The 14,203-nt window shown below is 64.7% G+C and overlaps 2 protein-coding genes across 6 annotated transcripts; both read left to right on the forward strand.

Moving 5' to 3' along the window:
* The first annotated feature begins 5,122 nt into the window (after window positions 1-5,122).
* PRR35 (proline rich 35) lies at window positions 5,123-11,100 on the forward strand. Of its 5 annotated transcripts, XM_033101746.1 has the most exons (4): window positions 5,123-5,707; window positions 5,841-5,980; window positions 8,842-9,965; window positions 10,241-11,100. In XM_033101746.1, the coding sequence occupies exons 3-4, from the start codon at window positions 8,881-8,883 to the stop codon at window positions 10,872-10,874; spliced, it is 1,719 nt and encodes a 572-aa protein (XP_032957637.1). In that variant the 5' UTR covers window positions 5,123-5,707; window positions 5,841-5,980; window positions 8,842-8,880; the 3' UTR covers window positions 10,875-11,100. The 5 variants fall into 5 exon arrangements, with proteins under 5 accessions (XP_032957637.1, XP_032957636.1, XP_032957638.1 ...); XM_033101745.1 differs by lacking the exon at window positions 5,841-5,980; XM_033101747.1 differs by lacking the exon at window positions 5,123-5,707 and having other exon boundaries at window positions 5,975-6,002.
* Window positions 11,020-14,119, forward strand: NHLRC4 (NHL repeat containing 4). The gene is made up of 4 exons (XM_033102111.1): window positions 11,020-11,086; window positions 11,414-11,539; window positions 12,599-12,655; window positions 13,192-14,119. Exons 1-4 carry the CDS (start codon window positions 11,020-11,022, stop codon window positions 14,088-14,090), a joined length of 1,149 nt encoding a protein of 382 aa, XP_032958002.1. The 3' UTR covers window positions 14,091-14,119.
* The last annotated feature ends 84 nt before the right edge of the window (window positions 14,120-14,203 follow it).

Genomic DNA, 14,203 nt, shown 5'->3' on the forward strand with positions numbered 1-14,203 from the left:
GAGCAGATGGAGCGAGAGGGTTGCACAGAGAGAAAAGTTTCTGAATCCTGTTCTGCGGGTGGCGGCCTGCTCCCGCTCGGCCCTGGCGGCCCCGCAGCCCCTCCAGTTTCTTCTGGGAGGTGCTGTCTCCGTGGTGGCCGAGGCGGAGCCTGCTGAGCAGCTCACCCGTCTGCTCTGCGGTTTGCAGTCTGTCTAGGCTCCGGGGCCACCCTCCCTGAACAAATCGGGGGCTGGGGTGCAGAGGCTGGCACTCAGCAGGTGTAAGAGGCCTGTCATAGGCCAGCCTATCGAATGTGAAAGCAATTAAAGCCACCAGCAGTGTTCGCTCCAGGCGGGCCTCGGGCAGCGGGGGAGCTGCCACAACACATCTCACCTCTGCGCCCGAAGACGCCCTCCCTGCTGCATCGCGGCTGCGCTGGCCACACCGGACCCTGTCCCGTGGGGCGGGGGCCAGGCTGCGTCCATCCTGGAGTCCTCACAGAGCTAGCTCTGTCACCCCTGGGGCGTCCCAGGCAGCCTGCACTTGTGTTCCAGGGAGGGCCCAATAACCTGCTCGTGTCCGGCCAGGCAGGGGTCTCCACAGTGCAGCAGGGGCTCCACCTCCTAGGCCAGCCTGGGGACCCTGGCTCACCCCAGCCAGCACCCCCTCCCCTTGTACCTCAGCCGGCAGGGGGAGGCTCCAACAAGGAGGGCGTAAGGGAAAGGGGGACCAGGTGCCCCCAGCCCCAGAGTACACCATGTCCGAGGAGTTGGGGGACCCCACAGGTGAGACCCTTGGTCATGACACAGGAGCTTAAGGGAGGTGCTGGCAGGCGTAGACATGGAGGCGCCCAGGTGGGGGCTTGGCCAGGATCGGGGCACTCCTGGGGGAGGCAGCCCGGCCAGCCTGAGGGGTGGACTGCACCAGCCATGCCCTCAGCCATCATCACATGGTGGCACCTGGACCCCAGGCCAGGTGTGAGGAGTAGAGTGGGCCAGCAGCCACAGTGGGAGCAGGCAGGAACCCTGGGGACTGTCCCCTTCCTCACTGTTGGACCCTGCTCCCCACCTCTGCTCACCTCCCCAAGTGTCGCCCTCTGGCCACTGAGGCTCCTGGTCCCAAACCCTCCCCCTCCCTCTTCCCTACTTCCCTGGCCCCCTCCCTGTGTGCCTGCTGAGTTGGCCCCGTGTGCCCCCCTGGCCCCTCACCCAGGCTGCCTCTGCCCACCCATTGGCCATGGCAGCCTTCCCAGGGCGGGTGGTGGTGTGTTCTCACTTGTGAGGCGTCCCTGTCAGAAGCACTTAGTGTACAAATTAGCCGTGGCCTCCCGCCTCCCTCTGCAGAGCTCTGGGCGCTGGGCTGACAGGGCAGCGGCTCCCGGCCCTCTCCCGCCTGCCCTGGGGCCGCACAGCCCGTGTGCACCCCTGGCCACCCGCCCACAACCAAGCAGGAGGGCCGGCCCCCAGCCGCCAGGGCTCCTCTCAGGGCCCAGACCTGACCTGGACGGGACCACCACAGGCAGGGATGGATTGGGGGCCAGCACCTGGGTCTACCCTCAGTGGCAGGTCCAGTGTTGAGAGCTGTGGGGGAGGGACCGGAGCTGAGCAGAGCCCCTGCAGCCCCCACCCACCCCGCCTGCTGGCCAGCTGCCACTCAGGCAGGGAAAATCGGCTATGACAGGCCCAGGAAGGCCAGGCCCCCCGGGCCACAGAGCAACGCACACGGCTCCTTTCCAACATATGGTTGCTGTCGGCCCGGGGCGCTGCTCGGCCAGTGCCGGCTCCCAAGCTGGGTGGGGGCTCCAGCGGCCCAAACCTGTCATCCCACCTCCTGGCCAGGCTGCGCCCTCCGTGATCCGCAGGTTTCTGCACCCGCTCGCATGCCTCCCACAACGGGGAGCTCACTCCAATGGCAGTCCCTCTCCATCGTGGCAGCCTGAAGCACAGCGAGGGTCCCCACACCTTTCCCCATTGTGCCTGATGACCTATGGGTCTCGGGGTGGAGCACATGGGGAGGGCCGGCGGGGCTTCCAGAGGAGACAGCCCCGCAGCGAGTTGGGAGCACGAGGCCCAGCAAAGCAGTCATGGGGAAGGGGTCAGCCACCCGCAAGTCTGTAGGCCCAGGAGAGCAGATGCCAGAGGCCTTCGGGGGACCCCGGTACCAGAAGCCTCCCAACTGGGCCCCCTCCTTCAGGGTGGGCCAGGTCGGGCAGCCCCCCTCAGGCTCCCTGGGGAACCTCCAGCCCTCCATGTGCTCCCTGTGGGTCTGCAGTGGGGTCCCCCAAACCTGCTTGCAGCTCTGTCCACAATCACCCAGTCCCAACACTAGCTCTGCTCCTCTCACAACCCTGCTGTGGCTGCCCAGTGCTCTTGGGGGCAGTGACCCCTTTCAGCCAAGCCCTGGGCCCACCCCTCAGCCAGGGCTCCCTGAGGCCACCTGCAAGAGCCAAGGTAGAGGAAGTGCCAAGGGCGACCCATGCGCTGGGCCCAGGGGCATTGCAGACACTGGCGCTGCCATGTGTCCCAGGGCTGGTCAGTGAGTCGTGGCCGTCATGCCGTATGGTGCTGGCCTTCCTAGGGGCTCCCAGGTCCTGCTTTGGGGCTCCAGCCTCCCATCCCTCTGCCCGTTGGGCAGGCGAACACTGGCCCGGCCCCTACACCTGTCCTGGCGAGGGCTTTGTGTGTACACTGGGGGGTGACAGGCCTGCCTTGGGCACTGTGCCACTGCCTCCTACCTGCCCTGGGCCCACTGTCCACCCTGCCCCTACACCCCCTGGCACACACGTACCAGCATTATTGGAGGTGACGTGGCAGGGTGGGTGTGGACAAGCTGAGTGGAAGCAGAGGGAGGGGCCGTGATTCCCCACCCCACCCTGCACCAGGAGCAGCTGAGGAGAGAAGGCAGCTCCCCAGGAGCCCCCCGGTGCCAGAAGCATCCACAGACCACGTCTCCACCAACCATTCTGCAGGTGAGTGGACTCAGGCAAGGGTCTCCGGACACAGTGCAACATTGGGCACCAAGCCCCAAAGCCAATGGGGTCTCTGTCACTACTTCACAGGGGGCAGGTGCCACTTCCCTAGGCCCAAGCTCACCCCACCGTGTGGGGTGGGTCCCAGTGGGTCAGTCCCAGGGTGGGTCCCACCCCCACGCCCCACTCTTGGTTGGAAAGTGGGACAGGCCCCGGGCACAATGTGTGCCAGCTATGAGGGAGCAGATGTGCGTGGAGAGCCTCGGGCAGAGAGTACAGGGACGCAGGAGGCTGGCATCAATATGCTGGCTTTGCCTGGCCGCCGGTGGAGGGCACGGTCATCTGTGTACCTGACGAGCTGGCCAGACTCGCACCCTCATGCACAGGCCACTGGGCTACAGCTGCCTCTGGGCTCTCAGGACCCTCCCCTGCAGCAAGCTCAGTGTCTACCCGTCCCACCTGCACAGACCCCTCCTAGAAGCCCAGACACGCACCCAGGTCGTGCCCCTTGGGTGCTGAATTCCTCTAGAGGTGCCACCACCTCTCCTCTCACCTAAATTTCTGGGGAAAAAAATCCCGGCTACAGGGGCAGCCTCTACAGTTGGTGCTGAGCACGGCTTTCTGGCTTCCTCTCCTCCAGAACCCAGAATCCTGCTCTCCTCCCTCCTCTCAGGGGCTCCTGGGTCACCTGGGCTTCATTGGGCTGTTTGCTCTGCGAGGCAGGGCTCCTCAGGACCGGGCTTCCTGATCCATCACATTTCATCCCCTGGAGGATGGCAACAGGACAAACAGCTTATCCCCTGCACTGGCAGCTGTGGCCTGTCCTCAGAGGGGTCAGCCAGTGAGGGCCAGGGAAGCACAGAATCGTCCCTGGGACCAAGTGGCTGAGGCCTGAGATCGCCATTCCCACTGTCTCAAGGTGACCTGTGTCCCCTGCCCTCTGCGCAGTGCCCGTGATGAGGGGCCTGGGCCTAGCTGAGCACGTCGAGTTGGGTTTGTGTGCAGAAGGAGCAGGCCTCCTGGCCCCACTCTCCACGGGGCTGCTGGCGTGACGGCTGCTCAAGCTGTCTCTCGGCTCGGGGCTGCCTACACGGTCAGCTGGTCAGCCAGGCCATCCCAGGCGGGCAGAGAGGAGAAAGCTGGCACGCTGTGCCACCCACAGCAGCCCTCCCTGCCCCGTGGACTTGTTAGGGAGAAGTGGGGCCCCCCCAAGTTGCATCAGGGTAGGTGGCACTGGAGCAGGAGGGAGACCAAACTGGGCACTCACCCTTACATCAGTGTCCTTGAACTGGGTGCCCTGGTCCTTACAGATGCCTGTTGTGGTTGAACAGGGAGACCTGGGCCATGGCCTGTCACCTTGCACAGATGGGGAAACTGAGGCCTGGCTCATAGGCCCCAGGACGTGCTAGACTCTGGCTGCCCCCTTCACAGTGTGACACCCAGAGACCCCTCGTGGGTATGCCTTCCTCCCCCATCTCTCCTGCATCCCCAACTGAACTGGGGACTCCCCAGCAAGCTTGTAGCTAAGCCCCAAGGAAGGGCCAAGTGGACCTTCATGGAGCCAGCCCTCTGTGCCTCCACAGAACCAGCCTGGAGCTTCACTCACCCCTCCGGCTGCAGACCCCTACCCCGCCTGAAATTGTACCACCACACATCTCTGGGTTAAGGTACCTTCCCCCGAAGAAGACAGACTCACAAGGCGAGACATGGTCTGGCCCTGTCCTGGCACGTCTGTATCCGTGTTCAGAATATAACTGGCTGGCCAGGTGGATTTCCAGGAGGACCAGCTGAGAAGCAGTGGGGCCCCAGACTGTGAAGATTTGACAGCTCGGGGAGCGATGTGGAATCTGGTGTGCCCCAGCTGGGGTTGGGAGCAGCTCTGGCCATGAGCGCATTAGGGGGTGGGGGTGTCATGGTGAGTCTGAGACATCCAAGCCTTTCACCGGCCCCACCTCTCATCCACCCCAGGTCATCCAGGGGGAACAACAGTGGAGGGGAGTTCTGAAAACAGCAGGAAGATGGAGGGCCTGGCCATGCAGCCTTCCTGGGGCACCTGCCTGGGGAGTTAGAAGTCTGGGCTGGTGGTGGGGTGGTAATGCTTCCAGAGAGAGGGGAGTGAGTGCATGGTGACCATCGTTTCCTGAGCTGGTGGCCATCAGTGGGCAGGGCAAGGGTTTGGGGGTGCCGGTCCATTCAGCCTCCTGTTTGGAGGCACAGCTTGGCCAGGCAGAGCTAGCCAGGAAAGGATTCTCGCTCTACCGTTCACATGCACTGGGCTGTGCTCCTCAGCTCGCGGCTCCAGCCCTCCCAGGACGAGGCTCTCTGCTCCTGGGCTGGGTTGCAGCCCTCCCCAGGCTGGCTCTGTTCCCCACAGCGCCCCCTGTCCCGGGGCTCAGCCCCTAGGCCCTGGCTCAGGCGGGCGGCTGTCAGGGGCCAGAGCCCTGCCCTGACGGATGAGTGCTGACGGCCCCTCTCCATGCGCCCTGGGCCGCTGACACCCCCATCACACCGCTGCAGGGACCCCGGGAGACCTCGCCGCCTCTGCGCACCCTCGCGGCAGCCTGCAGGCGACAGGGGCGGGGATGGTGCCAGGCGCCCCGCATTCGTCCGCACACCTGCGCCTCCACTCCTGGCTCCTTCGCGACGCTGTCCGTCCCTGCCCGGCTCTGGTGGTGCCACTGGTGTCACCGGCCACCGTTCCATCCAGGAGTTGCCGGCGCAGCAGAGAGAGCTGAGCGGGTCCTGGGCGCGCGAGGCTGGTGAGCTGCGCGCAAGGGGGCGACTGTGGGCAGGAAGAGGGGGTGAGACGGGGCGGGGGGTGGGGGGATTGTCACCTGGGGTGGCCAAAGGGAGACTGCAAACCGGCGCTCGCTGGCCCCCTCCCCCCGCTAGCCCGGGTCGGAGGTCGCAGCGCCTCCCGGAGCCCAGCGCCGTAGCGCACGCGCGGCCGCTCCTGCTGCCAACTTCGGTGGGTGAGAGTCGGCGTCGGGGGGACGCGGTCGGTGGCAGAGGCTTCGGGTACTCGCTGCCAAGTGAGTGACTGCAGACCGCAAGGTAGTTGGCTCCCAGCACCGGGCCTCAGTTTCCCTTGAGGGAGTTCGTGTCGCTGCCCCGAGAGCCTGAGTCCGTTTCGCATGGTCCGGGGTCCCTGCCGGCGCCGGGCGGGAAGGGCACCGGGTGAAACGGGGGAGGGAACTTTCTGCCTGGTCCTCCAGGCGAGGCGCAGACTTCGCGGGACGCCGCAGGCTCTGTTCCGGCCGGGGCGCAGGTAGGGCGGACGAAGGTGTCCGCGCGTTCGGCGAAGTTCGGGGCCGCGCAGGACCGGGATCGGCGCGAGGGGTGAGGGGACGGCGGGACGCCGGGAGTGTCGGGTGCGTTCCCGGCAGCCCCAGCCCCTACTCCCGCCACGTCCCAGCGTCCAGGCTCCGCGTACCCGACCATCTGGGCGCAGCAGCCCTGTTTGGGTAGGAGGGCGCCTGCTAGGGCGCGGCTGTTGAGGGCAAGGGGGAGGGAGTTGGGGACACGTCCTCAGCCAAAGAGGAGCCTGGTCACCCCTCTGCACCACGCCCTGTGGGGTGCTCCCTAAGTCCCAAGGGGGCCAGTGGGATGGGTGAGCTGCGGTGACTCCAGGAGCTGGCTGTCCCCTCTCCAACCCTGGGGTGGGGCCTCCTGCTCCTGACCTGCCACATATTCTCCCCTAGACAGGGAAAGGTTAGTGGGGCTGAGGTGTCTGAGCTGGCACAGTGGGGGTGCAGGCCGCTCTGGAAGCATGTACCCAGTCACGGGTTGGGACACGTGTGCGAATGAATGTGCCTTTGGGTGTATGTGGGTGCGTGCTGGTGTCTGGGGGTGACTTCTGCTTGTGCACAAGCTTACTGGGTGGGTGCCAGGTGTCCTCTGGACCCCTGTGGGGTCAGCAGCTGCTGAGATGGCTCCTGAACAAGCTCCCCCACCCAGGTGACTGATCTGAAGAGGGAGCACAGGAGGACACCCCCTCCTTCCTCCTGAGTCCTGGAGCCTAGGAGGAGACACCCCCAGTCCAGGGGCCAGGCTGGGAGGTGGGCTGGGCGGTGGCACCAGGCGGCACAGCTGTGTGGCTCCCAGGGCTGGGTGATCGATGGCCCGAGCACAGCCGCCTCTGTCTCCTGAACACATGCCCATTTGTCATCTATATCTTGGGTTGTGGGGGGGTGGGCAGGAATGGGGCCTGCCTCTGCACCCACCACCAAGTTCAAGGGGGTCTGCAGCCCCTCAGGGAGCCCCCGCCCTTTCTTGGGCCCAGCCCCCTCTTCCCAACCCCTGCTCCCCTCTGAGAGCCCCATCCCCTCCCAGATATGGACCTCCACAAACCAGTCAACTAGTCGGCTTGCCCCCACTTCCATGCTCTGGCTTCAACCATGCTGACCCCCCTCTCAAGGGCCTCTTCGGAAGGGCAGCACTCTCTACTCCTCTGCTTGTCCCCCTAATAACAGTGCCCACCCAGTGTTTGGGGGCAGCGGACGTGCCTGCCTGCCATGTGCAGAGCCCGAAGGCCAGCAGGGAGAACAACTTGCTCTTGGTGGCTGTTCAGCGGCCCCAATCCTCCTGCTTAACTCACTGGCCACCCCTGAGCCCTGGGGAGCAGGGTGAGTGCGTCCGTCCACATCCATGAGAGTGTCCGTGACCATGTGAGTCCTCGGGGGGGGGGGGGGTTGTGTGCGTGTGCGTGTGTGTGTGTGTGTGTGTGTGCGTGCTGTGCCCGGATGGGTCTGAGTGTCTGCGCACACCCTGTCTGTGCTGTCCACTCTGAGTGTGGTATGAGCCTCACGTGCACGTGTGCCCGGGGCGCCAGGTATTTTTCTGGTCCACTCTGTTCCGAGTTGGCCCAGCGATGCAGAGGTTGTCCCCCCAGCCCTGAGGGAAGGCTCGTGTGAGCCTCACACGCCTGTGTGCACACACTCTCCTTGTGGCCCACGCAGGCACGCACCGGGGTGGTGGACAGCCAGGTGGTGGCCCAGATGGAGTGCAGAGCGGTTCCTGAGTGAACGTGCGGGGCATGGGGAGAGGAGGGTCTTGGCCGAGCTTGGCCACTGCAGGCTCAGCTGTTGACCTGCCTGAAGCCACCCAGATGGAGCCAGGCTGAGCAGGTGGCTGGGCCGTGCAGTCACGTGGAGTCATGCTATGACGTCCACACCCCCCAGCCTGGCCTGGCCCCCTGTGAGGCTGCCCCCTGAGACCTCCAGTACCCAGCCCACACCCTGCTGGAGCAGGAAAACACACACACACACACACACACACAGTGTTACCCAGACTCTCAGAGCCTTTTGTCTGGTTTCTTATCTCAGCAGCTTTTATCTCGACTTCCTGGCACAGGCAGAGGTCTCTGGAGGGGTGTAAGACAAGGAAAGGCTGATGTCCCCCAGGAACGGGCCTGGTCACACTTGGCTTCTTCCGGTCACTCACCAAATGCCCGTTGGGTAGACAGAAACTCTGGCTCTGTCAGTGTGAGAGATGGGCCTGGGTGGAATCACCCCAGAACTGGGCCTGCTGGGGGCTGGCTGGGCCTGGGAGATAAATTACAGGAGGCCTCGTTAAACTTAAATTTTGATAAACAACCAATACTTTTTTAGCGTACGTTCCAAATATTGGTTAGATCATACCCATATAAAAAAGTATTTGCCATTTACCCGAGTCAGATGTAACGGCGTCCTGCACTATCATCAGCTCTGTTTGGGGACCCTAGAAGTATAGGTGGAGAGGCAGGGAGGGCGTTCCAGCCAGGGGGCGGCACGTGCAAAGGCCAGGGACACCCAGCTTGCCGGGGCTGTGGGGGGGAGGTAGTGCCATGGCCGGCTCTTACCCCTGGAGCTCTGGGAACTGACAGAGGCTCTGACTGAGCCCCCCTTGTCTGCAGGTGGCCATGGTACCAGGGCCTGTCCTCTAGCAGGCCGCCATGTCCCGAGAGGCAGGCTCATGCCGCCTGGGCCCCGGGGTGCGGGCACGGGCCCGGAAGCCCAAGAAGCCGCATTACATCCCACGGCCTTGGGGCAAGCCCTACAACTATAAGTGCTTCCAGTGCCCGTTCACCTGCCTGGAGAAGTCACACCTCTACAACCACATGAAGTACAGCCTCTGCAAGGACTCCCTCTCCCTGCTGCTCGACTCCCCGGAGTGGGCATGCCGCCGCACCCCCGCTGCACCCCGGCCCCGGGAGCTCTCCGCGGACGGCCCCCCTGACTCTGCCGACCCAGGCAGCCTTCCCCAAAGAGCTCTGGCTGCTTCGGCCACACCTGACCTTCTTGTCACTGACGTCCTCTCCCTGCACCGCAGTGTCAGGGGCTCCAAGCCAGGGGCTGAGGGGTCCCCAGGGACACCACCCCCTGCGGCCAGGGATGCCCAGAAGGGTGCGGGCCTCGGTGGGCTCCTGGCAGAGTCGTGGAAGCCCGGGCTGGGCAGGGGCTCCAGGAGCGTGGTTGTGGTGGACTCGGCTACTGCAGGCCCTGAGAGCGGCGTCCCCTGCTACCCTCCGCCCACCTCCAGCGAGTTCCCCGAGGCCCAGAGCCTCCAGCTGTCTCTGCTGGGTGTCAACTACCCTCTGGGCCCCAGCCTCTTTTCCTACCTGGGGCCCTCTCTGGCCGCTGCAGCCCACCTGCCCTTCCTGGCCTCGGCCAGCCCCTTGCTGCCCCCGGCCGCTGCTTTCCCTGCCCCACAGACCCCTGAGCGCCCTGCCCCTGGCCCCCGCCTGTACTACCCTCTGCTCCTGGAACATAGCCTGGGGCTGCCGGCAGACAAGGCTGCCCCTGCCAAGCCCCCCGCCCCTCCCAAGGGCCCCCCCGGGACTCTTGCCCCCGGGCTACTAAAGATGCCAGTACCCGGGCTGGGTGGGCCCTGGTCCTGTGGCGCCCCCAGGGACCCAGGGCAAGAGGCGGGGCTGGAGCTGGCTGCCCAGAGTGACCCCAAGAGGAAGCTGCCCCTGGCAAGCAGGCTGGAGCCCCCGAAGGCCCCCTCCAGCATGGCTAAGCTTGGTTCCCAGAGCAGGTAGGTGTCAGGGGCCCCTAGTCATGGGCGTGAGGCAGGGGAAGGAGGGTTGGGCGGGGTGGCTGGACTCCTGTCCTGAGCTCAGTGGCTGGGGATTTGGGCTTCAGGACACAGGACACTGAGACCAGAGAGCTAGCCTGTCTGTCCTTCTGGGGTCCTGAAGCCCTAAGCGGGAGTGACAGACTGGACAGGGGGCATGATGGGGAGTGGGGGAGGGGCTGGGGGCACTGTGGGGGGCGGCAAAGCCTCCTGACCGACCGGCTCCTACCCCCCAGCCTGCGGACTGGCCCCTCCATGATGCTCTGGCCTGAGGACAAGGAGCCAGGTGACCCCGAGACCTTGGGCCCTGTGTCCCCCCTGCCCCAGCAGCCACCGGGCCTGGTGCTGGGGGGCCCTGGGCATGTGGGTGAGGATCTGACGCGTGCCCTCGGCGACTATGCTAGGGTGGAGCAGCGCCTGGGGCAGCTGGCACCTGCCAGGGGCCTGGCTCCACGGCCTCTGCGGGAGCAGCTGGGCAAGATTCGCCGGGAGCTACTCACCATCCATCAGGCGCTGGAGCGGGCTGTGCGGCCCCCGGACGTACCCCTTGATCTCTCTGTGAAACGGGCACCCTCCAAGGTGCCCTCGGTGCCCTTGGGGGTCTGGGGACAGCCAGAGCTCAGCCCCACACTGGTCCAGGGGACCCCCGAGCCACCCAGAATGTTGGGCCCCACACTGGCTGAACCCTTCTCTGGCCATACCACCAAGTGTGAGGCTGACTCCAGTGTCCCACCCCCAGTTCTCCCCCTCCCAGCCCCAGATGACCCTGTCATTCCTGGTAGTAGCTGGGGCCCCCGGAGCAGGGCTGGGGGCTCCTGGCCCGCTGAGGCTGCCTCTGGCCTGCAGAGCCCCTCAGGTGCTGAGGTCTGACCGCAGCTCCTGCTGTCGCCTCTGTCCTTAAAAGACAGGGGCCCGTCCCCAATCCCACGCCCACCGCCTGGCCCCCCACCTGCCTTGGCCTCGGGGGTGAGGCCTGGAGCCTACCCAGCATGCCCGTGGATGGACCCCACCTGCCATGGCCGTGGCCTGTCTCTGGGGCCACAAAGGGACAGCAGAGGGTCACAGCTTCTTATTGATCACAGGTGTGAACATTAAAATAGAAACCACCTTCCCACACCCTGTCTGGGTCTCCTCCTTCCGTTGCTGCTCCAGCGTCATCACTGGAACCCCTTCCCCCTGGGCATCTGAGGTCTCCCTGCCAGCTGTCCACCTTCAGACCCTGATCTTCCTCTCACAGACTGGCCGTCTCTGGGGGTGGGGTACAGAGTCTGGGGATAGCGTGGGGGGCTTTCCCTCGGAGGGGCCAGAGCAAGGAGAAGTGGGGAGGCAGGTACTTGTGATCTGGGGGTTGCTCATGCCTGTATTTCAACGGCCCTTCTGGACATGCCTCTAGCCCCTGTGTCTGGCAGGGCTGCCCGAATGTCAGATTCATGCTGGAGGCCGCTCCCACTGTGGTGATATGGTGTCCCCATATTCTGTGGCCCAGGGCTGCTCACCCAGCGTGGCCTCCCCTGGGCCCCCGCCAGCCCCTGCAGGCACGATAGGCATCTGATGGCCTTCACAGCTCGCTGCCTCCCTCCCACCTCGGCCTGATTTGGCCTTTTCTACAGGTGGGGGTGGGGGACAGGTAGGGAGGGGTGCTCAGGGGACCCTTGGACCCAGCTAATCACTTCTTTCCCCCGGAGCTGGCCACACCTCCAGGCCCACTCAGGAATGGCCCCTGGGAAGGCAGTTCCTGCCTGAGCCTGGCTCCCCAAGCTGGGCCAGCCGGGCTGGGGCCAGTCGGAGCAGGACCTGTGGCTGCTCCATTAACCGCACCAGGCAGCAGATAGCATCGGCCACCCACCCCACCTCGGGGCGTTAAGAGGCAGTATCCAGAGCAGGGGTACAGGCTGGCCAGGTGGAGTAGTGCCGTGGGTTGCAGACAGAGGCTGACCCACCCCCCACCTTCCAGGGGCTTCCTGGAGGGTCTCCAGGGGGCTGTGGGCTGAGTTGGGAGCTGTCCGGAGAACCCTCAGGTCCTGAGTCCTTGGACTCCCATCAGCTGGCACCCACATGTGTCTACTGCTCCCCGATTTCTCATCACCCACTGGGCAGATGCAAGCCTGGCCCTGCTCGGTGGTGTCACCCCAGCTTTACAAGTGCACAAATGGGATCAGAGCGACAGGATCCAGCCTGTACAGTCTAGGGGGACCCCTGGAGGTCCTTCACCCTGGACTCTGGTCTGGCTGAGGGATGGTGGGTGGGGCCGCTTCACACACAGACATTTCCTCAGAGCCTCCTGAGGAGGGAGCCCACGACTGACCTTTCAGAGGGGTAGGGGGTGTGGACAGCTGAGGGGGCCCCCCTGGGGAGGAGCAGACTGAGCTGACCACATCCAGCCAAGCAGGGGCAGCAAAGAATGTCTCAGAGGCCAGTGCAAAGGCCCCAAGGCAGAAATGTAGCAGCACTTGGAAGTCCCGGGGGTGGGGAGGGGCGGAGGGGGGGGGAGTTTAGCAGTTGAGTGACAGGATTCCACAGAGCCCAGAGGCTTCACCTGCCTCCTCCCCTCTCGCCCACATCAGGGTGGCCCCTCCCACTCCTTCAGGCTCTAGTTTCCAACAACAGAGACTGCAGCCGAGCAGGGAACAGGGCCCAGGGCCTGGCCCCAGGTAGGAGACCCTCCCAGCTGGCCTCCCTGAGTAAGGGCAGGTAGAGAGGCCTGGACCCCTGCCTCAACCCTAAAGGGTTGGAAGTCCCCAGGATTGGTGTGGGGGCAAAGGAAAGAAGGGTCACTTTCCCTGTGTAAGTAAAGGAAGGCAGCAAGGGTTCTGTGGGCAGATGAGTTTGAGAAACACTTTTTATCTGTCACCCCCCACCCCTGCCTTGGCACATCTCAATACCCGTGAGCTTATTCAGGCCTCAGAGGAAAATCTATGGTGACCTTCATGGGTCTGTGTCTCCCCGAATTGTGTCCCAGGGACTACATCGGGGAAAATGGGACCTAGAGACACAGCTTGCTACCAGGCTCGCAGGTTGGGCCAGACTCGGGACCTGGTGGAACTGAGTTCGAATGCAGATCCCCCAAACGCCCCACATGCCTCAGTTTCCTCATCTGTAAAACAGGACATCAACATTGCGTGGAAGGGCACAGGGGAACAGAGAGAGCTGCTACTTGGCACACAGTGGGGCCTTCTTTCTCTTGCAGTCCCAAACTCTGACCTCCTGGCCTTTCCCACCAGCTGGCCAGTTGAGGGCCTGCACCTCACGCTGGACCCGCCTGGAGACCCCGCTCCCTCCTGGCAGCCCCGGCTGCTCAGGCAGGTCCCGGTGCCTGCAGGGGCTGGAGGGAGGCCCCGGGGCCTACACTGTTCCCCGGACGGCCTGCTCTTCCTGACTGCTGGGGCTGCTCCCTGCCTCCATGTGCTGGACCTCGAGGGACGCTCTGTCTGCCACCTGCCCTGCCGCGTGCCTGGGATCGGGGACTTTGTGCCAGAGGACGTCGCTGTGACCGCTGCTGGGCTCGTGGTGGTCAGCGACCTTGTCCATGGGGCCGTCCACACACTCCAGCATACTGCCCGGGACCCCCAAGGCCGCTGGGTGACAGTGGGTACCTTCCTGGCCCCCCAGGGGCTGGCTGTGGACGCCCTTGGCCGCTTCCTGGTGACGAACTATGTGCCGGGGGCTGTACACAGCTTTACATTGGGCCCCAACTTGGAAGCACTGGCCCCAGCCTCTGTGCTGGGTCTAGACGGCCCCCGCTGGGTGGGCCTGGGACCCAATGGGGGGTTTGCCGTAAGCGAGGAGTTTGGGGACGTGCAGCTGTTTGGCAATGCCTACCAGCCCCTGGGCTCCCTGGGGCGCCTGACGGGGCACACCTTCGGCAGCCCAACTGGTGTGTGCACCGATGCGGAAGGTAGTCTTATTGTGGCAGATGAGCAGCGTCGGGAGGTGACCCTGTTCCCCAGGACTGGGGCACCCGTCTGCTTGGTGTCCAAGGGGCTGGGGCGGCCCTTGGGTGTGGCCTGTGTGCCCCAGAGTCGGCTGGTAGTGGCCGATGCAGGGGACAGCTATATCAAGGTGTACCAGTACTCAGAGCTGACCTGACCCAGTGGGCTTGGATGGCAGCCTGGATTCAGCCCTCAGGTCACCGAACCACCGTGAGAGAGGCATGTTCAGGGCATCGGAGGGCTGCCGGCCATGCCCTCCTGACCCTGCAC

Source organism: Rhinolophus ferrumequinum (assembly GCF_004115265.2).
Source record: "Rhinolophus ferrumequinum isolate MPI-CBG mRhiFer1 chromosome 15 unlocalized genomic scaffold, mRhiFer1_v1.p scaffold_54_arrow_ctg1_1, whole genome shotgun sequence".
Taxonomy (NCBI): Eukaryota; Metazoa; Chordata; class Mammalia; order Chiroptera; family Rhinolophidae; genus Rhinolophus; species Rhinolophus ferrumequinum.

What these genes read in the sequence shown, in the direction of transcription:
- PRR35 (XM_033101746.1), top strand. Translation starts at nt 8,881, where the DNA reads ATGTCCCGAGAGGCAGGCTCATGCCGCCTGGGCCCCGGGGTGCGGGCA. An exon ending in AAGCTTGGTTCCCAGAGCAG is followed by an intron (nt 9,966 to 10,240) that starts GTAGGTGTCAGG and finishes CCTACCCCCCAG; the next exon opens with CCTGCGGACTGGCCCCTCCA.
- NHLRC4 (XM_033102111.1), top strand. Translation starts at nt 11,020, where the DNA reads ATGGCCGTGGCCTGTCTCTGGGGCCACAAAGGGACAGCAGAGGGTCAC. An exon ending in CAGCTTCTTATTGATCACAG is followed by an intron (nt 11,087 to 11,413) that starts GTGTGAACATTA and finishes TGTGTCTGGCAG; the next exon opens with GGCTGCCCGAATGTCAGATT. An exon ending in GCCCCCGCCAGCCCCTGCAG is followed by an intron (nt 11,540 to 12,598) that starts GCACGATAGGCA and finishes TTCAGGCTCTAG; the next exon opens with TTTCCAACAACAGAGACTGC.